Below are 27,192 nucleotides of genomic sequence, written 5' to 3' on the forward strand. Positions count from 1 at the left end.
CCCCTTCCTTTCGATTGGCTTAAGAGATTAGAACTTACTACTTTGCAAAAGTGAAACTGTTTTGCAGTTAACTCTACACTATAAAACTCTACCCCTCCCTTTCGACTGGTTTAAAAGATCAGTGCAAACTGTGGTGAAGGTGGGAATAGCCAGGGCTCTCTGCATACATTTTCCAGGGAAGGCCAACTTAATTCTATTGAGGTTTTGTGCTACCAGAGATCTTGTAAGTGCCAATGCTGTAGTTAAGACTGCTTTCTCTGCTTGTTTATTCGTCTTCTGCTCAACCTGTTTCCTCTCACTCTCTTCCTGTTTGCCAAGGACATTGTTATTTGAATAGAAGCATGGAGCAAAGCACTGACGAAACTCAGCCAGATGCTTCACAGAACAAGACCCTTGCTGACAGAACTAGGTCTTCAGAGGAGACCTCCAGGTATGTTGGGCAATGGGCACAGTAGGAAATCAGAGCATGTTTAGTGGGAGCTCTAAGTTTCTTTTTAAAAGTGGCGGCGTGACTTACATGCAGAGTTCTCCCTGTTGTCAGTGTCTGTAGCCAGACACTCCATATTTCTGTTTGTTAATATTTGCATGTTTCACACTGGGATAAAGAACACAGATGTGCAACCAAAAAGACACAATTCTGCACTTTTCCTGCCCTCCCCCTCTATAAAATATGAAAGCATTTTGCCCCAGTTGGAAAATTGCCATTTTTATTTACAGTGGTTTCAGTGGAAAATGATTGTTTCTGCGCACACAGTGAGGGGGGAACAGTGGTTGCTTTTTCACCGAACTTGGCTTTTTCTGCACATATGAGATCACCTACAGGCACACACACATGGATCCTGAATGATCCCATGGTTAGCAGCAAAATTTTGCCAGTATTCATTTGTGCAGGAAGTCTTAAATAAAGACTAGCAGGAGGAATAACGGTAGTTCGAATTAGGAGCTTTAATTTGAACTACCTAGTCCGTGCCGCGTGTAGTCGCGGGCAAGTAGTTCGAACTACGGGGCATTTAAAAATGATAGCGCCCGGGAACATGCAAATGAAGCCTGGGATATTTAAATCCCGGGCTTCGTTTGCAAGTTCGAATGCCTGCATTAGCCACCCTAGTTCGAACTAGGGTAGCAGTGTAGACATTCCCCTAGACAGATGTTTTAGACTGCCACTCATCAAGGTAGTTGTTTCTATGCCCCTTCCACATAAAATCCATAGCACTCGTGACAGCTAGTGGATTTCATGGGGACTCTGGCACTTCTTCTTTCTTTGTCTCAGAAAGGTAACCATGTTAGTTTATAACTTTAAAAAGGAGTAGTCCTCTGGCACCTTGGAAACTAACCTCTATATATATATATATATATATATATACAGGTAGTCCCCGGGTTACGTACAAGATAGGGACTGTAGGTTTGTTCTTAAGTTGAATTTGTATGTAAGTCAGAACTGGTACATATTGTAGGGGAAACTCTAGCCAAACATTTCTCCAGAGCTCAGTTTTATTCTGCCACACCTCACTTCCCTCAGTCCTTTATTCTCAAGCTGAGGTGTCTGCTGAGAAAAGCCGCTCTACATCTCCCTGGTCTACTGGGGGGGGGGGGGGGAGCGCTAGTTTCATGTCTTCCTGGTCTGCTGGGGGGAAGCAGCTAGTGCGGGGTTGCCTCACCCAGTTTGTAAGTAGGGATCCGATATAAGTCAGATCCATGTAATCCAGGGACTGCCTATATATATATATATATATATATATATATATATATATATATATATATATATATATATCATGAGCTTTCTCTTGGGTAACTTTGCCTGGGATGGAGTTTTGCAGATGTTTAAAAGATTTTATTAATTTCCTCTATTTCTTTCATGATTTGGGTTCACAGGCGGTGTTGGTGCTGCCCTTCTGACATTGGGAAGGCTTCTAATGAGTTATGTGTCGTTGATGATACATTTGTGCCCCACAGAGGTGAATATGAGGCTTCACAAGACAAAAACACAGCTTTGGGTGGAACCAATATAGAACAATGGGAGAAATGTTTGGAAGACACACACAGGTAATTTTGGGGATCTGAAATTTTATTCCAATTTAGATTATTACCCTGGAACCGTCAAACAAGTGTTCATGTTCCTAATGGATCCCTGAGATTCTCACCATTCTTGTTGTTTGTACTCTTTGACTTTTATTGAGACAATGGCTCATTGACTGGCACAAGGGACAATGTGAGACTCTCTTGTCTCCAGAGACTCAGTGCTCTGCCTTGGCACCATGGCTTGGTGCTGACTCTTAGAGAAAGAGACAGGGAAACGGTGGCTAGAATCATCAAAGGTCTCCCATATGGCAGAGCTAAGGTAGTCAGATAGCAAGTATGAAAAAATTGGGACAGAGGGTGTGGGATAACAAGTGCCTATATAAAACAAAGCCCTGAATATTGGGATTATACCTATAAAATTAAGATATCTGATCACCCAAAGCAGAGCAGTGATCTTGAAGCCAGCTGGCTGAGCTGATATGTTTTTAACTGTGGAAGTTTTGTCAGTTTTTCTAACTAATAATTTTGGGAGGGGCTGTTTTTTTTGCAGATCTTATTATTTCATGAATACTTTAAATCTAATCCCTTTGCATCTTTTTGTTCCCGACAGTGAAATGACACCTCAATTTAAAGATGTACTGAAACGTATACAGCTTTTGGAAGAACACTGCAGGTAAGCATGGTGGGTGAAGCCTCAATGACAGCGTGAAATATTTTGATTCCTTCTAAAATTCCTACCACACAAAAGAAATTCTAAACACACCTGAAAATTCTTTTCTCCTTACCAAATTTAGAGAGTGCTTATGGGTATTAATACTAAAATATCAATCTGCCTGGTGATTGGAGTAGCACTATTTCTCCGAGGGTGTGTCTACACTGCACTGTTATTTCGAAATCACAAGTGTTATTTTGAAATGACAATGCCAACATCTACATCAGTGTTTCTTACACTTTTTAATATCGAGGAACACCAAACAATTTTTTTATGAGAAACACAAAGGATTTTTTATTGAGGAAAAAAAAGTTGGCAGGGGGAAGGACCGGGGGAAAAATTATTGAGAAAAAAATGGTTGTGAGAAAGTTATTAAGGGGAAAAAAAGGTTGCCCACCTTTTATAGGTAGCCATTTTGAATTCTGTCCTCCTTGGCAATCCTCTGACTGCCTTGCAGCACACTGGTGTGCCACGGAACAGAATTTAAGAAACACTGATCTACACACTTATTACTCCATGAATATTTTAATTCTAATCCCTTTGCATCTTTTGTGCCCAACAGGAAACTGAATCCTCAATTTGAAGTTCTACTGAAACGTGTACAGCTTTTGGAAGCACACCGCAGGTAAGTGGGGTGGGTGAAGCCTCAATGACAGTGTGAAATATTTTGATTCCTTCTAAAATTCCTACCACACAAAAGAAATTCTAAACACACTTGACCAAATTTACAGAGTGCTTATGGATATTAATACTAAAATATCAACCTGCCTACAGATTGGAATTGCTCCATTTCTCCAAGGGTGTGTCTACACTACAGTGTTATTTTGAGAAGACTAGCGTTATTTCGAAATAAGAATGCAAGCATCTTCACCAGGGTTTCTTAAACTTTTTAAGACCAAGGAACACCAAAAAATATTTTTTTTAGGAGGAATACTAAGGATTTTATGTTGAGGAAAAAAATAGTTAGCGGGGGGGGGGGAAGGGCCGGGGAAAAATTATTGAGAAAAAAAAGGTTGTGGGAAAGTTGAGAGGAAAAAGAGATCATCCGCCCCTTTATGGGCAGCCATCTTGAATTCTGTTCTCCTTGGCAAACCTCCGACTGCCTCATGGCACACAGCTGTGCCACGGAACACAGTTTAAGAAACACTGATCGACACACTTATTACATCATGAATATTTTAATTCTAATCCCTTTGCATCTTCTTGTGCCCGACAGTGAAATGACTCCTCAATTTAAACACGTACAGAAACGTGTACTGCTTTTGGAAGAACACTGCAGGTATGTGGAATGGGTGAAGACTCGATGACAGTTTGAAATATTTTGATTCCTTCTAAAATTCCTACCACACAAAAGAAATTCTAAACACACTTGAAAATTATTTTCTCCTCTACAAATTTACTGCGTGCTTATGGGTATTAATACTAAAATATCAACCTGCCTAGTGATTGAAGTAGCTCTATTTTTCCGAGGGTGTATCTACATCGCATTGTTATTTCGAGATAACTAGCGTTATTTCAAAATAACAACGCGAGCATCTATACCAGTGTGTCTTAAACTTTTTAAGACTAAGGAACTCCAAACAATAATTTTTTTTATGGGGAACACCAAGGATTTTTTTTGAGAGAAAAAAAGTTAGCTGGGGAAGAGCTGGGGGAAAAATTATTGAGAAAATAAAAGATCGCCGGAAAGTTATTGAGGGGAAAAAAAGGTCGCCCACCTCTTTATGTGCAGACATTTTGAATTCTGTTATCATTGGCAGACCTCCGACTGCCTCATGGCACACCGCTGTGCCACAGAACACAGTTGAGGAAACACTGACCTACACACTCAGGGTATGTCTACACTACCCCGCTAGTTCGAACTAGCGGGGTAATGTATGCATACCGCACTTGCTAATGAAGTCCGGGATTTGAATTTCCCGGGCTTCATTAGCATAAGCGGGGAGCCGCCATTTTTAAATCCCCGCTGCTTCGAACCCCGTGTAGCGCGGCTACACGGGGCTCGAACTAGGTAGTTCGGACTAGGGTCCTATTCCGAACTACCGGTACTCCTCGTGAAACGAGGTGTACCGGTAGTTCGGAATAGGCACCCTAGTCCGAACTACCTAGTTCGAGCCCCGTGTAGCCGCGCTACACGGGGTTCGAAGCAGCGGGGATTTAAAAATGGCGGCTCCCCGCTTATGCTAATGAAGCCCGGGAAATTCAAATCCCGGGCTTCATTAGCAAGTGCGGTATGCATACATTACCCCGCTAGTTCGAACTAGCGGGGTAGTGTAGACATACCCTCATTACTTCATGAATATTTTACTTCTAATCCCTTTGCATCTTCTTGTGCCCGACAGTGAAATGACTCCTCAATTTAAAGGTCTACTGAAATGTGTACAGCTTTTGGAAGAACACTGCAGGTAAGTAGGGTGGGTGAAGCCTCAAAAACACTGTGAAATATTTTGATTCCTTCTAAAATTCCTACAACACAAAAGAAATTCTAAACACACTTGAAAATTATTTTCTCCTCACCAAATTTAGAGAGGGCTTATGGGTATTAATACTAAAATATCAGCCTGCCTAGTGACTGGAGTAGCTTTATTTCTCCGAGGGTGTGTCTACACTGCACTGTTATTTCGAAATAATAATGCCAACATCTACACAAATGTTTCTTAAACTTTTTAAGACTGAGGAACACCAAACAATAATTTTTTTAATGGGGAACACCAAAGCTATGTCTAGACTGGCAAGATTTAGCGCAAATACTCTAAACGCAAGAGTTTTTGCATTAGAGTATTTGAGTAAGAGAGCATCTATACTGGCATGTGCCTTTACGCAAAAGATTTGCTTTTGCACAAAAGCATCCGTGCCAGTGGAGACGCTCTCTTGTGCAAGAAAGCTCTGATGGCCATTTTAGTAATCGGTCTTTCTTGCGCAAAAAATTGATGTTACCTGTCTACACTGGCCTCTTGCCCAAGAACACTTGCTCAAGAGGACTTATCCCTAAGTGGGAGCGTCAGAGTATTTGCGCAAGAAGCACTGATTTCATACAGTAGAACGTCAGTGTTCTTGCGCAAATACTTGCAGCCAGTGTAGAGAGATGGTAAGTTTTGGGCAAAAGTGTCTGCTTTTGTGCTAAATCTTGCCAATGTAGACACAGCCCAAGGATTTTTTGTTGAGAAAAAAAAAAGTTAGCAGGGGGAAGGGCCAAGGGAAAAATTATTGAGAAAAAAAGGTTGTGGAAAAGTTATTGAGGGAAAAAAAAGGTCGCCCGCTTATTTATGGGCAGCCATTTTGAATTCTGTTCTCTTTGGGAAACCTCCGACTGCCTCACGGCACACCGCTGTGCCATGGAACACAGTTTAAGAAACACTGATCTACACACTTATTACTTCATGAATATTTTAATTCTAATCCCTTTGCATCTTCTTGTGCCTGACAGTGAAATGACTCCTCAATTTAAAGATGTACTGAAACATGTACAGCTTTTGGAAGAGCATGGCAGGTAAGTGGGATCGGTGAAGCATCAATGAAAGTATAAAATATTTTGATTCCTTCTAAAATTCCTACCACACAAAAGAAATTCTAAACACACTTGAAAATTATTTTCTCCTCACCACATGTACAGAGTACTTATGGGTATTTATATTAAAATATCAACCTGCATAGTGATGAGAGTAGCTCTATTTCTCTGAGGGTGTATCTGTGCTGCACTGTTGTTTCGAGATAACCAGTGTTATTTTGAAATAACAACGCCAGCATCTACACCAGTGTTTCTTAAACTTTTTAATACCGAGGAACACCAAACAATAATTTTTTTATGGGTGTGGTTTAAAGTAAAAGGTTCGGAAATGCGGCTAGTCCCAGGGAGGCGCAGAAACAGGCAAACTGTTACTAAATATCTTTTAAACTTTTATTAAAGGGCTTCTACATATAAATTATTATTTTATCAATTTCTTACATACGTAGGCACTAAATAATTATTAGAATGTCCAATAAGCAAAATGCAATCCAGTAAAGAAAATTCCCTGAGGTTTCTCTAAATCCCAATAGTTGTTAACAAGGGACTAGGGATTATTAACAGCTACATTTACATCAGTGTTACTTATAAGACTAATCATTTATCTAAAACTTTTAACACTACTACTAAACAATACCTCTAAACAATTTCAGATAACAATACTTACATTTAACAGACACACAAACTACAACAACAACAACAACATATTTGGTATTCGTTATGTTTGGTATACGTTACGCTCTACAGGAACTCATTTGGTTCGGTGAGCGGGAGGTGGCCCTCGGGTGATCAGTCCTCGGACCTGGCTCATATTCCGCCATCCAATGTTTATTCGGGATTCCTCAATTTGGGATAGGAGGGGTAGCTGTTTTATAGAGAGAGCTTTTGCTCACTTTTTGTGATAGGCTAGCAGACCCTGTGAAGTGACAGGAGTAAGGGGGTGAGATGGTTTCCTGTTTTTCCTTTTCTGCCTTATCGGCCATGGCACAGTCAGCACAACCAGCACGAACTTTACATGAACTTTTTAGGTCTGGTTTTGGTTCCTGTTCGTCGCTGATCTTTAAGTTACATAGTGTAAGGGTTTTCATCAAGGGGAAGTTGACCTTTTGCTTGGATGGCAATACGCGCCGCGAGAAGCCTGACCAGCAAAGAGCCTGCTTCCACAATGGGGAACAGCAAGGATTTTTTGTTGAGGAAAAAAAAAGTTGGCAGGGGGAAGGGCCAGGGGAAATATAATTGAGAATAAAAAGGTCGTGGGAAAGTTATTGAGGGGGAAAAAAAGTTCGCCCACTTATTTATGGGCAGCCATTTTGAATTCTGTTCTCCTTGGCAAACCTCCGACTGCCTCACGGCACACCGGTGTGCCATGGAACACAGTTTAAGAAACACTGATCTACGCACTTATTACATCATGAATATTTTTATTTCTAATCCTTTTGCATCTCTTTGTGCCCAACAGTGAAATGACTCCTCAATTTAAAGATGTTCTGAAACGTGTACTTCTTGTGGATGAACACTGCAGGTGAGAGGGGTGGGTGAAGCCTCAATGACAGTGTAAAATATTTTGATTCCTTCTAAAATTCCTACCACACAAAAGAAATTCTAAACACACTTGAAAATTATTTCTTGTTCGAGTGATTGCTCATGTCCATTCGAATAAGGTGTGTGTGCCACATGCACGGTTTCTTCCGGAGCGTTTTCTCTAGCGGTACCCATAGCATCGGCAGGTCACCCTCTGGATTCGCACTGCTATAGCGGAGCATAAGTATCCTTGCGCTCCCCCACCTCAGTTACTTCTTACCGCCCATAACGGTTGTAGGAGCGTTGCTATCTTAGTCTGTTGATTGTTATTACCCATTCTATAATTAATTTTATTGCCTGTAAATAGTTTAAGTGTTAGGTAGTTAGTGTTAATAGTCGCCCTTTGTTCTTCCCTCCCCTACAGGGGTGAGGAATGACAGGGCTGCAAGGCTTCAAGACTTGTGTGGACTGCGCAAAGTTTATGCCTAAAGGGGACCCCCATGATAGCTTTTTAAAGTGCCTGGGACCAGGGCCGGACTGAGGGGTGGGCGAGCCGGGTAGCTGCCCAGGGCGCCAACTGGTGGGGGGTGCCTGATGGCAGCTGTAAGGGGCTCACTGCGTCCCTTATAGCTGGCATTAGGCGCCATGTGCCCGGTTCCCGCAGCACCGGCCCCGCGGCGTCGGCCAGCAGCACCTTTCCTCCCACAGCCGTGGGGCCCTGCACAGGCCGGCGCACACGCCAGCAGTAGTGGCCGGGCCAGGCTGGGCAGCGCATGCGCCATGTGCCCTGGGAGTGGGTCCTGGGCTGCGTGCCAGCGGCTGTGGCTGGCCTGCGCATGCGCTGTGCACCCGTGGGCAGTGCCTTGCACCCGTGGGCAGTGCCGCGCACCCATGTCCGGGGCACCAAAAGGGCTCGGGCCGGCTCTGCCTGGGAGAGGCCCACTTGGGACGCCTGAAAAATCTGCAGAGCTTTCAAGCTGCACACCAAAAGGGCGCGTGACTCCTGCTTAAAACTCCTTCTTATGGAAGCAGCTCTTCAACCGGCACCGGCAGGACATTCTACAGTGCACTGGCCTCGACGCGAGACGCTAGAGTGCACTCCAAGACTTCGGCACTGAAGGCGCCGAGGCACCGTTCCCACTCCCCGGCCCCAAAGAGGCAGCGGACATTGAGGGGCAGATCCCCGAGCCGAAATTCCCGTACAGGCCTACACCATCGGCACGTGTCGCTCAGAAAAGGCTCCCTGGGTACCGCTGGGCCAGCAGTGCAGAAGAGGGCTGATGCACCACCAGCCAGCCCAGGACAGTTGCCGATGCACTGGCCATCAATGCCGGAGACATTTGAGGCAGCAGAGGACCTCATCAACTTGACCACCTCCCCACAGTCCTCCCTTATTGCAGAGGGGTCAAGACCGCCCGCGCCAGGGGCCACGTCAGCACCGGTTACCTCCCCGGAACCAGTGGCCTAGTCGGCACCTGTATCGTCTGCAGCGGTGCAGCAAACGGCAGGACAGCCACAGCTTGCAGTACCCTCAGTGCAACCTGTGCTGCCTGACAGCAGGCATGCGCATAGGGACCACCTGATGCTGGGGGCTTCGGCGGGTGTGGGTTGGACTCAGCCCCCCGCTGCGACTATGTCGCTGGTACCGATACCAGGACCAATTCTGGCTACCTGCACGGTGCCGTACTACCCCCCAGCACCATACCTGCCAGCACCACCGGGATAACCACCAGCGTACCAGGTGGCACCGTCTGCAGCACCGTCAATGCTGGGAGAAGCGCTATTGGCCTCATGGGCGCTCTGTCAGCAGCACCAGGCCTGATGGCATTGCTGGCACCGGCACCACTGGCACCAGTGACATGGGCGCCAGCTTCTGCACTTACCATCTAGACACTGCTGTCACGGCCGTCAATATCGGCTGCACCCTTGGATGTCACGGCATCGCAGCAGGTTCCCGGCACTGGGTTCTTTGTGCCGGCGCTGGTGCAGCCCCCTCGCCAGACACAGGCTGGGAAGCCATAGTCCACGGGCAGATTTAGGCCAACAATGGCTCCAGGACACTCAGGGACCCCACCTTGGTCCACATCCGACTATTCATCAGATTCAGACATGGAGTCACTTCGGTCAGCATCTTCGAGAGCTTCAACAGTATATCAGTCTTGCTCTTGGCACTGACAAGAGCAATCACAGCTGCAGCAGACCTGGCCACCTCAGCCTCAACCTCAGTGGCCCTTCTGGATGCCCTGGGCATACCATCAGTGGCAGGGTCCCATGCCGCCCTCCAGGATGTCCAGCACCTCCAGGCACCTCACCACTCCATCGGCATCTCTCTCCAGACCTCCTCCAACTTCCGAGGAGGGTAGTACTCATATCGAGGTCACTGGGCCCCCAGCCCCAGTAGAGGCACGACCCCCAGCTCCCTCGGGATTCACCCAACCAGCCCCACAACCCGGGGCGCTACCGGACCCAGTACTGGTTCGAGAGTCATCTTCATCTTCATCTGCAGACGAGGCCCTGGCAGACCCATCCCCATCTATGCCAACAATGGACGCCAGGCCTCACCAAGAACTTCGCCGCCGCCTGGCATCCAATCTAGGGGTCGCAATGGAGCCAGTGCTTGAGGAGCTGGATCCCATGGTGGACATCCTCTCTGAGGATGCCCCTGCCAGGTTGGCTTTGCCCCTTAACAAGACAGTGGCTAAAATTACAAACACCCTATAGCAAACGCCGGCTTCTTTAACCCCCACCCTCAAAGGAGTCGAAAGACGTTATTATATCCCGCAGTTGGGACATGAACACTTGTACTCCCAGCCTATACCTGGATCTCTGGTTGTCCAGGCTGCGGCGCAAAAGGAGAGGCTTCCGCAGCCGGGCCCAACTCCAAAAGCCAGGGAACCTAAGTGCCTAGATCTGCAGGGGCGTAAGGTGTATGCAACGGGGGGTGGGGTGGGGTGGGGTGGGGTGGGTGTGCAACTCTGCATTACAAACCAACAGGCAATGCTTAGGCATAATGCCTACAATACCTGGCAGGCTATGGATAAGTTCAGGGACAAACTCCCCCCAGATGCAAGACAGGAGTTAGCAGCTATGGCCACTGAAGGCCGAACCATCGCCCCCATGGCTTTGCAGGCCTCCTTAGATGCAGTGGACTCAGCGGTGAGAACCATGGCATCGGGGCATGGCTGCAAGTCTCTGGCATGCCACCTGATGTTCAGGCCACAATACACGACCTGCCCTTTGAAGGGAAGCCCCTGTTCTCGGAGTGTACAGACTCCAGGCTCCACACGCTGAAAGACACTAGGTCAACTCTCTGCTCTTTGGGGATTCATACACCGGCCCCCCAGCGACATCAGTTCCCCAACAGACAGCCGGGGAGAACGCAGTCCCAACCCCCCCGTGGGGAGTACTGGAAGCATCGTCCTCGGGCTCCCAGTGAGGGTGCGGGGGCGCCTGCAGCCACTACCTCCAGGTGTACAAGGCGTCGCCGTGCTCAAGGGGACAACCTCAGAGGAGTAGGACAACCATCTTCCCAACAGGCCAAACACCCATTTTGACTGGACCCTCGAGGGTTGAGTACCAGCCACCTCCCGCTTTCCCCCATTTGGGGACAGGCTATCCCACTTTAAGATCACCTCCGACGCTTGGGTGCTCGGGCTGGTGAGGAAAGGATATTCGATCCCTTTCCTGGGTTCTCCCCATTCCTCCCCACCCTCCCCATCCCTTTTCAGGGACCCTTCTCATGAAGGGATCCTTCAGCAGGAGGTCCTCATGCTCCTCGAAAAGGGAGCAGTGGAAAGGGTCCATTCACATCTACAGGGCAAGGGGTTTTATTCCCGATATTTCATCATCCCCAAACCCAGGGGAGGGCTCCGCCCCATTCTGGACCTCAGGAACCTCAACAAAATGGTGGTGAAATCAAAGTTCAGAATGGTAACCCTAGCCTCCGTCATCCCAGTCCTAGAGTTAGGAGATTGGTACGCAACCCTCGACCTCAAAGATGCCTATTTTCACGTGGCGATAAGATCAAGCCACAGAAGATTTATCCGCTTCATTGTTTCCCACTGCCATTTTCAATTTACTGTGCTCCCCTTTGGGCTCTCAACAGCACCCAGGGTCTTCACAAAGTGCATGTCCGTGGTGGCGGCATTCCTCCGAAGGCATGGGGTACAAGTCTTCCCATATCTGGATGATTGGTTGATTTGCGGCCACTCCCGCGACCAAGTAATAGCTCATGTGGCCTTCACAAGGGCACTCTTCCAGAAATTAGGACTCATGCTAAACGAGCAGAAATCATCCCTGACGCCCCGTCAGCACCTAGAGTTTGTGGGATCCCTTCTGGACGCCAGGGTGGTGAGGACTTTCCTCCCCAGAGACACGTTTACGGCCATAGTGGTCACGGTCGACGACCTAACGCACTTTTCCCTCAGCACAGCCCGTGACTGAGACTGCTAGGACACATGGCAGCGTTCACTTATGTCGTTCGCCACGCCAGACTGAGGATCCGGCCCCTGCAGGCTTGGCTAGCAAAAGCTTTCGACCAGTCCAGAGCCCAATGGGACGCCATGTTGACAGTGCCCCGCGATGTACTCACTTCCCTCCAATGGTGAACCCAGAAGGATATGGTATGCAGTGGAGTACCATTTTGGACAGAGCTCCCCTCAGTGACCTTAGTCACGGACACTTCCGACCTTGGCTGGGGAGCGCACGTAGGCCGCCACAGAACTCAGGGCGTGTGGACCCCCTTGGAAAGGGCGCTGCACATAAATGTTCAAGAACTGAGGGCAGTCATGAGGGCGTGCGAGGCATTCCTGGCAGCGGTCTCACGTCAATCAGTCCTCGTACACCTGGACAACACGGCGGCCGTGTTCTACATAAACAAACAAGGTGGGGCCCAGTCGTCTTCTCTGTGTTGGGAGGCGTTACTGCTATGGGACTTGTGCATAAAGCACAAGATTTGTATCCAGGCGGAATACCTGCTGGGGTGCAAGAACTTGTTGACAGATGCCTTGAGCAGGTCTTTCGGAGCCCACAAGTGGGCACTGAAGGACAAGGTCCTAGCTCAGGTTTTCTGCAGGTAGGGCTATCCCCTAGTGGACCTCTTTGTCACGGCAGAGAACAGGAAGTGTCCTCGCTACTTCTCATTCCTGGGACTGGGCACTCACTCCAAAGGAGATGCCATGACTGTGTCTTGGCCACAAGGTCTCCTGTATGCATTTCTCCCATTCCCTCTGATCCCCAGGGTTCTGACCAGGGTCAAAATGTTCAGGTCCATGGTCATTCTGATAGCCCTGAGTTGGCCCAGACAGTTCTGGTTCCCCATTCTGGTGGAAATGGCGTGTGCAGAACCGATGGATCTCCCGATGGACCCAGATTTCCTGACCCAACCCTGGGATGGCGGGAAGCTAGTTCACCCGAATCTCAGGTCTCTCCACCTGACAGCGTGTCTTATCCGTGGCTAATGCAGCCAGAAAGGGAGTGTTCATGAGGGGTGCACCAGGAGGTCCTATGCAGCTAAGTGGAAGCAGTTCATGCTCTGGGCAGCAAAAAAGGGGCTGGAGCCATCACAAGCCTCTGTCCCGGTCATACTGGACTACCTGTTTGACCTGTGGTCTAACAGTCTATCGACCTCCTCCATCAAAGTGCACTTAGCCTCCCTCTCTGCCTTCCACGAGGGTTCTGCAGTCACATCTCTGTTCACGGACCCTGAGATTAAGAGGTTTCTGAAAGGTCTAGACAAGTTGTTTCCCTCTGTCAGGCCACCCATTCCTCAGTGGGACCTTAATCTGGTGCTCACGAGGCTGATGTCACCTCCCTTTGAGCCGCTGGCCACCTGCTCTTTGAAGCATCTATCCTTCAAGTGGCCTTTATTGTGGCCATTACCTCGGCATGCAGAGTCTCTGAACTGCGAGCTCTGATAATTGACCCTCCATATCTAGTGTTCTCAGCAAATAATGTCAGGCTCCGCCCTCACCCGGCCTTCCTCCCTAAAGTGGTATCGCCCTTCCACATGTCTCAGGAGATATACTTACCTGTGTTCTACCTGAGGCCTCACAGCTCCCCTAAGGAGCAAGTACTGCATTCCCTGGACGCTAAACGTGCGTTAGCCTTTTACATTGATAGAACAAAGCCCTTTCGCAAATCCCCACAATTGTTTATTGCATTTGTTGACAGGATGAAGGGGCTTCCTATCTCAACCCAGAGATTATCCCCCTGGGTCTCCGCATGTATTAGGGAGTGTTACAGCTTAGCTCGCAGGGACCCGTCCTGGGTTACAGCGCATTCTACCAGGGCACACATGTCCACGGTGGCTTTTGGGGCACAGGTTCCTATTCTTGAAATCTGCAGGGCGGTCACGTGGTCCTCTGTCCACACATTCACGACTCATTATGCGCTTGCCCAGCAGGCTAGGGAGGATGCCGAACTGGGTACTGCAGTCCTCAGGTCCGTGCTGTAACTGTAACACATAGGTTCATCTGTTATTTGCCTGTTGCACATTAGTTGAATAAATTCTTCTATTGTTTGTTTCAACGCTTGCCTATGTATCTTTATCCGTGTGCTCCGACCCCTCCTTCATGGGGGTCCAGGTTGGGAGTCACCTTGTTCGAATTGACATGAGCAACCACTCGAAGAAGAAAAGAATGATTACTTATCTGTAACTGTTATTCTTCGAGATGTGTTGCTCATGTCCATTCGATTCCCCCCCTACCTCTCCTTCGTCGGAGCGTCCGGCAAGAAGGAACTGAGGTGGGGGAGCGCCAGCAGGGATACTTATGCTCTGCTATAATGGTACCATTCCAGGGAGCGACCTGCCGGCACTACAGGTACCGCTACGGAAAATGCTCCATAAGAAACCGTGCACGCGGAATGCACACTTTATTCAAATGGACATGAGCAACACATCTCAAAGAACAACAGTTAAAGGTAAGTAATCGTTCTTTTTCTCCTCACCAAATTTACAGAGTGCTTATAGGTATTAATACTAAAATATCAACCTGCCTAGTGATTGAAGTTCCTCTATTTCTCCAAGGGTGTGTCTACACTGCAGTGTTATTTCAAGATAACCAGCGTTATTTTGAAATAACAATGCCAACATCTACACAAATGTTCCTTAAACTTTTTCATACCGAGGAACACCAAACAATAATTTTTTTTATGGGGAACACCAAGGATTTTTTGTTGACAAAAAAAAAGTTAGCAGGGGGAAGGGCCGGAGGAAAAATTGTTCAGAAAAAAAGGTTGTGAGAGTTATTGAGGGAAAAAAAAAGATTGCTCGTCTCTTTATGGGCAGCCATTGTGAATTCTATTCTCCTTGGTAAAACTCCAACTGCCTCACAGCTTACCGGTGTGCCACAAAACACAGTTTAAGAAATACTAATCTACACACTTATTACTTCATGAATATTTTAATTCTAATCCCTTTGCATTTTATTGTGCCCGACAGTGAAATGACTCCTCAATTTAAAAATGTACGGAAACGTATACAACTTTTGGAAGAACACTGCAGGTAAGCGGGGTGGGTAAAGCCTCAATGACAGTGTCAAATATTTTGATTCCTTCTAAAATTCCTACTACACAAAAGAAATTCTAAACACACTTGAAAATTATTTTCTCTTCACCAAATTTACAGAATGCTCATGGATATTAATACTAAAATATCAACCTGCCTGGTGATTGGAGTAGCTCTATTTCTCCGAGGGTGTGTCTACACTGCACTGTTATTTCGAGATGACTAGCGTTATTTTGAAATAACAATGCCAGCATCTTCACCACAGTTTCTTAACTTTTTAATACCAAGGAACACCAAACAATAATTTTTTTTATGACGAACACGATTTTTTTATGACGAAGGATTTTATGTTGAGGAAAAAAAATAGTTGGTTGGGGGAATGACCGGGGGAAAAATTATTGAGAAAAAAAAGGTTGTGGGAAAGTTATTGAGGAGAAAAAAAGTCATCTGCTGCTTTATGAACAGCCATCTTGAATTCTATTCTCCTTGGCAAACCTCCAACTGCCTTGTGGCACACCGGTGTGCCACGGAACACAGTTTAAGAAACACTGATCTACACACTTATTACTTCATGAATATTTTAATTCTAATCCCTTTGCATCTTCTTGTGCCCGACAGTGAAATGACTCCTCAATTTAAACATGTACGGAAACGTGTACTGCTTTTGGAAGAACACTGCAGGTAATTGGGGTGGGTGAAGCTTCAATGACAATGTGAAATATTTTGATGCCTTCTAAAATTCCTACCATACAAAAGAAATTCTAAGCACACTTGAAAATTATTTTCTCCACACAAAATTTAGTGTGTGCTTATGGGTATTAATACCAAAATATCAACCTTCCTAGTGATTGGAATTGCTCTATTTCTCCAAGGGTGTGTATATACCGCACTGTTATTTTGAGATCACTAGCGTTATTAAGAAATAACAGAGAGAGAATCTTCACCCGAGTTTCTTAAATTTTTTAAGACTAAGGGTCACCAAACAATACTTTTTTTTATGGGGAACACCAAGGATTATTTGTTGACAAAAAAAAAAGTTGGTGGGGGGAAGGGCCAGGGGAAAAATTATCGAGAGAAAAAATGGTCCTGGGAAATTTATTGAGGAGGAAAAAAGGTCGCCCGTCTCTTTATTGGCAACCATTTTGAATTCTGTTCTCCTTGGCAAATCTCCGACTGCCTCACGGCACACCGGTGTGCCACAGATGACAGTTTAAGAAACACTGATCTACACACTTATTACTTCATGAATATTTTAATTCTAATCCCTTTGCATCTTCTTGTGCCTGACAGTGAAATGACTCCTCAATTTAAAGATCTACTGAATCATGTGCAGAGTTTGGAAGAACACTGCAGGTAAGCGGGGTGGGTGAAGCCTCAATGATAGTGTGAAATATTTTGATTCCTTCTAAAATTCCTACCACACAAAAGAAATTCTAAACACACCTGAAAATTATTTTCTCCTCACCAAATTTAGAGAGTGCTTATGGGTATTAATACTAAAATATCAACCTGCCTAGTAATTGGAGTAGCTCTATTTCTCCGAGGGTGTGTCTACACTGCAGTGTTATTTTGAGATAACCAGCGTTATTTTGAAATAACAATGCCAACATCTACAGAAATATTTCGTAAACTTTTTAATACCGAGGAACACCCAAAAAAAATTTTTTTATGGGGAACGTCAAGGATTTTTTGTTGACAAAAAAAGAGTTAGTGGAGGAAGAGGCAGGAGGAAAATTATTGAGGAAAAAAAGATTGTGGGAAAGTTATTGAGGGGAAAAAAAGGTTGCCCACCTTTTTATGGGCAGCCATTTTGATTTCTGTTCTCTTTGGCAACCTCTGACTGCCTCATGGCACACCGGTGTGCCACAGAACACAGTTTAAGAAACACTGATCTACACACTTATTACTTCATGAATATTTTAATTCTAATCCCTTTGCATCTTCTTGTGCCCGACAGTGAAATGACTCCTCAATTTAAAGATCTACTGAAACGTGTACAGCTTTTGGAAAAACACTGCAGGTAAGTGGGGTGGGTGAAGCCTCAATGACAGCGTGAAATATTTTGATTCCTTCTAGAATTCCTACCACACAAAAGAAATTCTAAACACACTTGAAAATTATTTTCTTCTCAGCAAATTTAGAAAGTGCTTATGGGTATTAATGCTAAAATATCAACCTTCCTAGTGATTGGAGTAGCTCTATTTCTCCGAGGGTGTGTCTACACTATGTTATTTCAAAATAACAATGCCAACATCTACATAAATGTTTCTTAAACTCTTTAATACCGAGGAACACCAAACAATAATTTTTTTTATGGGGAACACCAATGATTTTTTGTGGAGAAAAAAAAAGTTATCGGGGGAAGGACTGGGGGAAAAATTATTGAGAAAAAAAAGGTTGTAGGAAAGTTATTGAGGGGAAAAAAAGGCCTCCCATCTCTTTATTGGCAGACCTTTTGAATTCTGTCCTCACGGCACACTGGTGTGCCACAGAACACAGTTTAAGAAACACTGATCTACACACTTATTACTTCATGAATATTTTAGTTCTAAACCCTTTGCATCTTTTTGTGCCCGACAGTGAGATGACTCCTGAATTTAAAGATGTACTGAAACGTGTACTGCTTTTGGAAGAACACCGCAGGTAAGTGGGGTGAGTCAGGCCTCAATGATACTGTAAAATATTCTGATTCCTTCTAAAATTCCTATCACATACAAGAAATTCTAAACACACTTGACAATTATTTTCTCCTCACCACATTTACAGAGTGCTTATGGGTATTAATACTAAAATATCAACCTGCCTAGTGACTGGAGTAGCTCTATTTCTCCGAAGGTGTGCTACACTGCACTGTTATTTCGAAATAACTAGCGTTATTTTGAAATAACAATGCCAGCATCTACACCAGTGTTTCTTAAACTTTTTAAGACCGAGGAACATCAAACAATATTTTTTATTTTGGGGAACACAAAAGATTTTTTGTTGAGGGGGAAAAAAAAGTTGCCAGGGGAAGGGTCAGGGGAAAAATTAATTAAAAAAATGAAAAGTCGTCAGAAAGTTATTGAGGGGAAAGAAAGGTTGTCCACATCTTTATGGGCAGCCATTTTGAATTCTGTTCTCCTTGAGAAATCTCTGATTGCCTCGCGGCTCAGTGTACCATGGAACAGTTTAAGAAACAATTATTTACACAGCCTTTCCGTTATTTTGAAATAATTTCATAATAATGGATGGCTTATTCTAAAATATTTAAGAATCAGTCTATGAAGAATAACACCTATTCCGAAATAGCTATTTTGAAATAAGGCATGTTCAGACACTCCACTGCTGTTATTTCAAGATAGCCCCTCCCCAAGGCTATTCTAATTCACACCTTCCCAGTGCCTCTTGGGGCTCTAAATCGAGATACTACATCTACATTACATATTACCCTATGTCTACATCTCAGATTAATTTTGAGGCTTGGCTCTAGTGTGGATACTCTATTTCAAAATAAGCTATTTTGGAATAGCTATTCCAGAATAGTTTATTTCAAAATAAGCATGCAATGTAGACGTACCCTTATTTTTAAATAACTGGCACTATTCTGAAATAACTTAGTCTATGTCTGCACAGCAGGCAGTTATTTCGAAATAGTGGCAACGTACTTATCAAGATTTGGTTGATGTAGGACAAAAGTTCAGGTTCTTACTAGAAAGTTATCCATGATACAGAGATTGGAGCTAGATCCAATTTCCCTCCCAAATTTAGACCAAATTGGATGCAGAGATTTTGTTCAATCACATACCATAGGGCTGATTGCAAAGGCCAGATCAGGAGCTGGGTCTGAATTCTCCGAAATTCAATATTCTGGTTTTTGTTTTGTTCCCATTTGCATTTCCTTTATTCTGCTTGGTTTGTTCCATCTCTAGCCAGGAATCAGTACATGGGATTGATTGCGGTGTTTCCAGATCACAGGAGGCCACCAACAATAGCCACAGATTAGCTAAGAAGTGAGTATTGTGTATTTTTGTTGCTATTCTTTGATTTGCCTCTTCACCCAGGGCCAGTCATCATTCTCCCGTCTGTTTAGTACATCTGTCACCTTTGAAAGTGTTGTGACTCTACAAACAGAACATTCTGAGCAAAATTCATGAATGTGCATGAAGACAGCAGCTTCCGCTTTGGTGCTGAGGGAAAAGAAGATTTTGGGGAGAGAAGGACATACAATATTGCTTGTCCTTCAAAAGATGTTTGAAATACAGGACCTGAACCTGCACTTATCAATGTCAACAGGAGTTTTGATATTGATTTCAGTGGATGTTGGATTAGACCATGGTTTGTAATACACATTATCTTTCTCATAAATATATCTGGGAAAGTAAATCCATGTAGTATTTAAATGATCCTAAATTGTGCCTAATAGGACAAATAATCTTGTCATAATGTTGCATCTTTGTATGATAACACTGTATCCTACACTGTCACTACAGTGCTGGAGGTGGCTGTAGCATCATAACATTGCAAGGCCATAAATACATTTCTGATCATAAGTACACTGTGAGCTGGGCTAGCAGAATAGGCTGATAAGAATCTGGGACTATCTGATAGCTTCTAGAATGGGCTACCAACACTGGCCTTGCTGTATGCATCATTGGATGGTTGGGAATATTTATTTTATCCATGAATCTGTTTCAGGGAGATTTCCAGAATGGTCAGTTTGGAAAAGTTCCATCAGAAGGAAGAAGAGTGTGAAAAACTGAAGGAAGAGAAAAGAGTCTTGGAGCAAAGGTAGGGGAATCTATAAATATTTTGTCTGGAGCTTAACTTTCTACAAAGAACCTGAACCTACCCGTAATGCTGTAACCCCTTTATGCCCCTCTGGCAGCTGATGTCTCTCCTCCCCAAATTCTCAGCCTCTATGGGGCAAGACATGTGGACTACTGGCCACTGTGAGCTGAGTAATGTGATTCTAGAAGGTGGACTCTGACAGCTCCATACATGTCTCAGTAACCAAATGCAGACGAAAGAAACAAGCTCCCATGGAAAAGCCAAAGTGCTGTGTAGATCATGCTAGTTGCCACTTGTGGAATATTGCTGTGAGTGTGATGTTTTTCCAGACAGAAACTGGGTTAGTAAGTGGAGAGTGGAGGCTGTGTGTTTGTGAATTACATAACACTTCATAAAGTATTGCCAAATTATTATTAGTTATCCTTTATGAATTAAAAACTAACCGGTCTTGATGTGTGTCCCTTGTATCTAGTGCTTTCATTTTAAAATGAACTTTTCAACCTCATTTTGGGTCTAGATTGGACCATTTCTTGGCCAAGGCAATGGAAAGCCATAAGTTCTCTGAGAACTTGAATGATCCCTGTCGATTATCAGCTGTGCTGGAGATGTACGACTGGCTCCAGACGCATGAGTGGGAGAAAGCCAAATGTGCTGGACTCTTTGGCTTCCCAATGACATATAAAGATGGTAGCACCATAATTAAGGTTTGTTCCTCTTGGAATTCTAGAACTGAAATGTATAAAGGTCTTGAGAAAATAATAGCACTGTAAGATCCAGCCTAATGACTTGGCATTTAGTACTTGCATGATTAAGCAAGAAACTAGGTGCAATCCAAAAAACCTCTTGATGCCAACTAGCAGAGGATGTAGAGGTACAGGGATCTGCTGGGTTCATCAAAATCATGTCATATATGGTATCTATGACATCATAATCACTGTAAAAGGAATGTGTAGCAAATGCGTGAGGAGTTAAGTATACCTCCGGAAAATTAGGTTCTTTGTGACCTGTAATTGAAGGCAGGACACGCAAAAGAAGTGCACCATGAGACAAACTTTCCACAGGAGAGGGCAGATACTTGTGTCATACTATAAAATTTTATTCACATACTGATTTAAACGCTCGTAACATTTTGCAGAGATTTCAGAAGGAGATAAATACAGGGGATGGGTGGAAGCACATAGTTTTCAGATTAATATCAAAGGTCTGGCTTGGTAGGTATATCTGGGAGTAGGGTTGTGCAGAGAGATGATCTGGCATCCTTCAGTGTTTGAAGACAAGTTACCTATGGGCTTGATCTTATGGAGGGGGAATCTCAGCCATCCTGGCTGAAAATGCTGGGAAAAGGACTTGAAGTAAGCGATCCTGTCAGAGATGGAGGCATAGCTTGTGAGTTTAGACTTTATCAGGCATGTTCTGATTTTGGTTTCTATGTAACTTTGTTTCCAATATTCTTATTATCATTTGAATTGCTGTGGTTGGACTAAAAAACTTAGTCTTGTTTATCTATATATATATCAATCTAAGTGCTGCATGTTAAATGGAGAGGTGCTCTTGAGTTGAATCTAATAAACTGGGGTATATTACTCTTCTGGGAGTAGGGAATATGAGCTCTTCTTTGAGTAGTGTCTTTAAGGATGCACCATTGTAGGCATATCTGTGCTGCTGTGCCTGTAATCAGAGACTGTAGGCTGCAATGTCTGGTCCATGCACACACTTTCACTCCCTTGTGGTTTGTCTTGAGTCTAACTGGTGTTGCGTGGACAAATGACCAGGGATGACCTGTCAGCATACATGACATACACAGCTGCATGGGGCACCAGAAATTTGGGGCACTAAATTTTCAGATGCCCCTATGTGTGTTCCTGGGGCTGCTCTTAGACAGAGGCAGGGCCAGGCTGCTTTCTCCCTGCTTCTTCTGGAATGCCCCACTGGGGTTCTCTCAGCCTGCGGCAGGGCTGCATGCCCTTTCCTCCTCCTGCAGCCCCTCTCCCTGCCCCACCCTGCTCCTCCTGGCCAAGCCTTTTGCTGGGGCAGAGAAGAACCCTGCTCAGCCTCTGTGGCTCTGCTCTGGCCCCAACTCCTCCCACCCAAAGAGGCTTCTACCCTTTGAGGGGAAAATGGAAGAAGTTCAGCATCAGGCCCAGGGGGTTCTGGCTGTTGCAGATTGCTGGAGTGCCCACTGGCCAAGCCCCCACCTCCTCCCTGTGGTTTCAGGCCCCCGCCAGACAGCACTGCTGGAGGGTGATGCAGTGCAGCCCCCAGCTTTGTCCCATGCACTGGCCTCAGCCCTGCCTCACCAGTATTTGAATGCAGAGGCTGGGAAGCCCAGGGCTCACTAGTACCTGGTGGACAGAAATCCTGGCTAGTGGGTGATCCCTGCTCTAGGTGAGCCCCCCTCAGTCCGGATCTCCAAATAACTGGAGACTCCATTCCCCCTGCCTCACCCCAGCTCCCCAGCACCCTGGGAAGGACTAGACCTCCCCTGGTTCCTCCTTCCACATGCCCCCCCCATCACTAGTGCTCCTAGTTTGGGGACAGAAGTGGGTCAGGTCCAGTTTGGAGAGTTGGCCTGGTCTTTGCGAGTGTACAGCTGGTCTCTGTGTCTCTCTGTCTGGGGGGAAGAACTAGCAAGACCACAGTGGCTTTCTCATACTAAATGTTTCCGTCTTTTTTATTTTAAAATGTTTTAAACCAGTTTTAAATTTGCCCCAATTTCATACAAATATTTAATTCAAGCCCTGGTAGTTCACGTGAGAAATGTGAGAGTGTGATGGTTCCATTTTAGTGGGGGCTGCACATGGCTGATATTTGGCCGGCTTTGGATTGTATTAGCTGGTTCTCTCTCTCTCTCTCTCTCTCTCTCTGTCTCTCTCCACACACACACACACACACACACACACACACACACACACACAAAATATCTTCCTCACGCAGTTCCCCCCTCCCCAACTCACACCAGGGTCCCTGCATTCAAGTCACTTTCCCCACCTGGCTTGTGCTGTGAGGCATCAGGAGTTGCTGCTCTCATGCCCTCTCCTCACACAGCCCAGGCAGGGAAAGTGACTTAGATGCAGGGATCCCTGATGTTGCTCCTCACTGCCCCCTTACTGCGCTCCAGGGGTGTGCTGAGGCAGAGGAACAGTGGCGCCAGGGGAGTGAGCAGCAAGGCCGCTTTGTGCATCCAGGACAATTACCCCATGTGGGTGCAGGAAGAGATGTAGGGGTTAGCAGTAATGAGATACAGGAATTAGCGGCTAGGAGGGGGAGCAGGGCTCTGTATGTGTGTGTGCTGACCTTCCCCGACGTGTCAGTAGCACTGGCCCTGCAAAAAGCACCTGGCAGTAGGTGGAGGAGCCAAGCTGGGCCAGGAGAGAGGGGAGCATGGCTGAGTCATGGGGACTTTCTCCGCTCACCTGACTTCACTCTGTCTCCACACAGGGTGCAGGGACTTGGCCCCAAGGAGCTTGGCCTGTGTCGCAGGCAAGCAAGTGGGTGGGTGAGTGGGCTGGCATGGAGCAATCCTGCCCCTGCACAAGTTCAGTCCAGAGTCTGTGCCACCTTGACACACTGGGGTCAGTGGGGCCCCCTTTTATAATCCTGCATAGGGCCCCATAGATCCTAAGGACAGCCCTGCGAACTACCCTCAGTTCTTTCTTGATCACCTTTGGCCTCAAACAGAATGTACAGAGTCTAGTCACTTAACTTTGTTTCTATGGGTAAAACATTTCATAATGATTCTTAGTTTCCTTTTCATAGAATCATAGAATTATAGGACTGGAAGGGACCTCGAGAGGTCATCGAGTCCAGCCCCCCGCCCTCAAGGCAGGACCAAGCTCCGTCTACACCATCCCTGACAGATGTCTATCTAACCTGTTCTTAAATATCTCCAGAGAGGGAGATTCCACCACCTCCCTTGGCAATTTATTCCAATATTTGACCACCCTGACAGTTAGGAATTTTTTCCTAATGTCCAATCTAAACCTCCCCTGCTGCACTTTATGCCCATTACTCCTTGTCCTGTCCTCAGAAACCAAGAGGAACAAATTTTCTCGTTCCTCCTTGTGACACCCTTTTAGATATTTGAAAACCGCTATCATGTCCCCCCTTAATCTTCTTTTTTCCAAACTAAACAAGCCCAGTTCGTGAAGCCTGGCTTCATAGATCATGTTCTCTAAACCTTTAATCATTCTTGTCGCTCTTCTCTGTACCCTTTCCAATTTCTCCACATCTTTCTTGAAATGTGGCGCCCAGAACTGGACACAATACTCCAACTGAGGCCTAACTAGTGCAGAGTAGAGCGGCAGAATGACTTCACGAGTTTTGCTTACAACACACCTGTTGATACAACCTAGAATCATATTTGCTTTTTTTGCAACAGCATCACACTGTTGACTCATATTCAACTTGTGGTCCACTTGTGTTCAAGTGCCGTTAGAGCAGGTGTAGGAAATTCACAGCCTGCAGCGTGATCTGGCCTATTGCTTAATTTCATCCAGTGTGGGGCAAGTCTCTGTGCGACGGGCCAGAAACCCCAAGTCTGAGTGCCCCTCCCACTCATGGGGCTGCAGCTATGACTGGTGACTTCCCCTGCAGTGGGGGAATCTAGGGTTGCCAGGCCATTAAAAGTCAGCTGGCATGCCGCTGTGGCCCCTAGGCACAGAGCCAATCAGGAAAGTTCCACTTAGGGTACCTCTACACTGCACGGCTAGTTCGGGATACTCCACATCTTAACAAGCCGCCTGTTATTTTGAAATATTTTTCTAAATAAGAGACATGCTATTTTGGTTCCACGAAGGTTAAGGAATGTCTCTAAATAGTGCAACATTTCAAAATAGATTCAAAATAAGATACGAGTTTAGGGTGCTGTGTAGAAACACCCTTACTGCCCCTGCCGCCACTGCCTGCGCTACAGCTCCCATTGGCCAGGAACCACAGCTAATGAGAACTGAAGGGGAGGGGAACCTTCAGTTGTGGGCAGCACACACTATACAGAGCTGCCTGGCTGCACCTCTGCCTCCGCATAGGGGGCCGGACATGCCAACTACTTCCAGGAGCAGCATGGAGCCAGGGCAGGCAGGGAGCCTGCTTTAGCTCTGCTGTGCTGCTGACCAGGAGCCACCTGGAGCCTTCAAACCCCCTGCCCCAGGCTGGAACCCCTTTCTGCATTTCAGATCCTTTGGCCCAAACCCAGAGCCCCCTCCTGTAACCCGAACCTCTCATCCCTGGACCCACTCCAGAGCATACCCCCACAGATGGAGTCCTCAGCCCCGCCCCGCACACTCCAACCTCCTATCCCAGCCCAGAACCCACTCCTGCAGCCTGAAGCTTTCATTTCAGATCCCACCTCTGATCCTAGGGGAATCCCCAAGCCTCCCCATGGGGCTGTATGTGGCCCTCAACTGATTTTTTTCCTATGGGTCAATGGCCTGGATAGAGAAAAGGTTCTCCACCCTTGCTTTAGAGCTTCTGTTTTACCATCTTAAAAATCCTGTTCTTTAATCATTCCCCCCCCTTTTGCTGTGGGATCACTCTTGTATGGGCATGCCGGGGTCCCCTGACTGCAAGGTGCCTTTCCTTCAGGGAGGCAATCCTGGTGACTGAGGGACACTTTGGTTGGGTCCGATGCCTTGGAATGGCATGTATTCTCCAGAAGTGGACTTTCTGCCAACAGCTAAAGGCTAGATCCCAAAGAATCAGGAGGTCTAGTTAGAGCTTCACATGGAGGGTGCTCTTGGACTGGCATCTGACCCTGGTCCCCTGAATCCTCTCCAGGATGAACATTGTTCCTGGAGCCTTCAACATCTAGGGAGAGGGTTGAAGCACGAAAAAAAGTCAACTGACTCCTCCTACAAAGTCTTCACAGAAAATGGGCTGTGAGACTCTCTTTGTGACAGGAGCCCTGGACTTCCCAGAGGGGATCCCTGGTGTGTTTGCTCACCTCAGTACTGGTGGCTCCAAAGCATAGTACCCAGACATCTCAGGGCCCCATGGTACAAACACTATTATACCACCTAAAGACTCAAAGAGAAAAGCACCGAAGCAATGGTGCTGCCTGGCTGTCAATGAATTAGAGGCTGGAGGCTCCAGAGGGATGGACAGGGGAGTTGGGGGTTGGTGTGCATCTCTTGCTGATCTGTATAGAGAACCGAAGACTCAGGAGGCCTGGAAGGGAGAGCTTGTCTTGCCAGAGTCTGGGGGAGTCAGGGAGCTGATCCACAGCAAGCACAAATGAGATTTCCGCATATGAAGGGCAGGTGGTAACAGGGAGGCATCTTGCTCCCTTGGGTAGCCCTGGGAAGTGCCACACTAGGGCTGGTTACTCAGTTGTTAGCTGTTGTTTTCCAGCCCGGCATGGCCTGTGTAGAATGCCCTGGAGCCCAGGCTAATGGTGCCGCACATTCCTGCTATTCAGCCCTGGTTGAGCAGGCTGAGTTCCCATTTCTCACTCCAGCTAGGCATCAGCTGAGACTGCTACAGCATCTTATCGGGGTTCGTTGTGATTAGCAGGCACTCTGCCCTGACACACAGGAGATTAGCTTTGATGTCTCATTGTTGCTCCAAGGCTGGGTGTATTGAGGGGAAAATTATCACTGTGTAATTAAGAGGACAACACAGTGTACGGAAATGGAGTAATGGCTGTTGGTAAATGCTGCATCAATTGTGCAGATATTGGTAAATTGGTATTGACAGTGATCTCTTTGCCCCCAGGCTGTGTTTTCCACATGTGAAGAAGAGCTGTCACAAAAAATGAATCAAATCTCTGAAGTCCTGGAGATTCTATTTTGGAAAGAAACCACAAGCCAACAGGTATTTAACATTACAGCGTGATAGGACTGAGGTAGTGGCAGGAAGCTGCGCAACCTGTTTAAATCTGCCATCTCTTTACAGCCTTGTGCACAAAAGAGACACATTTTTTAGTGTCCCACAGTTGAAAAACCGGCTGTTGCTCCACCCATGTGAGAAATGCTGGAAGCCCTAATGTAGATAAGCAGCTACAATGGAAATAACCTGAGCTAAATTGTGGGCTTTGTGGGACAGTAGAGCTGGGGGGAGAACTGATTCCTTTATGTTTGGAATTGGCAGGAGAATGGCTGAGTTATATGTAGTGGGTGAGTCACATAAACAAGATACTAATCCTGTCATTGACTGGATGAATGCACT

At 46.0% G+C, this 27,192-nt stretch overlaps 1 protein-coding gene across 14 annotated transcripts in view; it reads left to right on the forward strand.

The window, feature by feature from the left end:
• The window catches only part of LOC149525604 (uncharacterized), a 34,876-nt gene that overhangs the window by 3,015 nt on the left and 4,669 nt on the right, over positions 1-27,192 (forward strand). For 2 of the 14 annotated variants that reach the window (XM_089780823.1, XM_089780839.1), the window contains 17 exons: positions 319-430; positions 1,954-2,043; positions 2,630-2,692; positions 3,294-3,356; positions 3,948-4,010; positions 5,074-5,136; positions 6,159-6,221; positions 7,696-7,758; positions 15,199-15,261; positions 15,883-15,945; positions 16,555-16,617; positions 17,222-17,284; positions 17,845-17,907; positions 19,173-19,253; positions 19,939-20,031; positions 20,549-20,735; positions 26,740-26,838. In XM_089780823.1, coding sequence (XP_089636949.1) covers positions 319-430; positions 1,954-2,043; positions 2,630-2,692; positions 3,294-3,356; positions 3,948-4,010; positions 5,074-5,136; positions 6,159-6,221; positions 7,696-7,758; positions 15,199-15,261; positions 15,883-15,945; positions 16,555-16,617; positions 17,222-17,284; positions 17,845-17,907; positions 19,173-19,253; positions 19,939-20,031; positions 20,549-20,735; positions 26,740-26,838 — 1,355 coding nt within the window. Of the gene's footprint in view, positions 1-84; positions 224-318; positions 431-1,872; positions 2,044-2,629; positions 2,693-3,293; positions 3,357-3,947; positions 4,011-5,073; positions 5,137-6,158; positions 6,222-7,695; positions 7,759-15,198; positions 15,262-15,882; positions 15,946-16,554; positions 16,618-17,221; positions 17,285-17,844; positions 17,908-19,172; positions 19,254-19,938; positions 20,032-20,548; positions 20,736-26,739; positions 26,839-27,192 lie in introns of those variants that run through there. The other 12 variants (XM_089780817.1, XM_089780831.1, XM_089780834.1 and 9 more) reach the window with 11 other exon arrangements.

This window comes from Pelodiscus sinensis, chromosome 1 (assembly GCF_052426305.1).
Source record: "Pelodiscus sinensis isolate ZL-2025 chromosome 1, ASM5242630v1, whole genome shotgun sequence".
Lineage (NCBI taxonomy): Eukaryota > Metazoa > Chordata > Testudines > Trionychidae > Pelodiscus > Pelodiscus sinensis.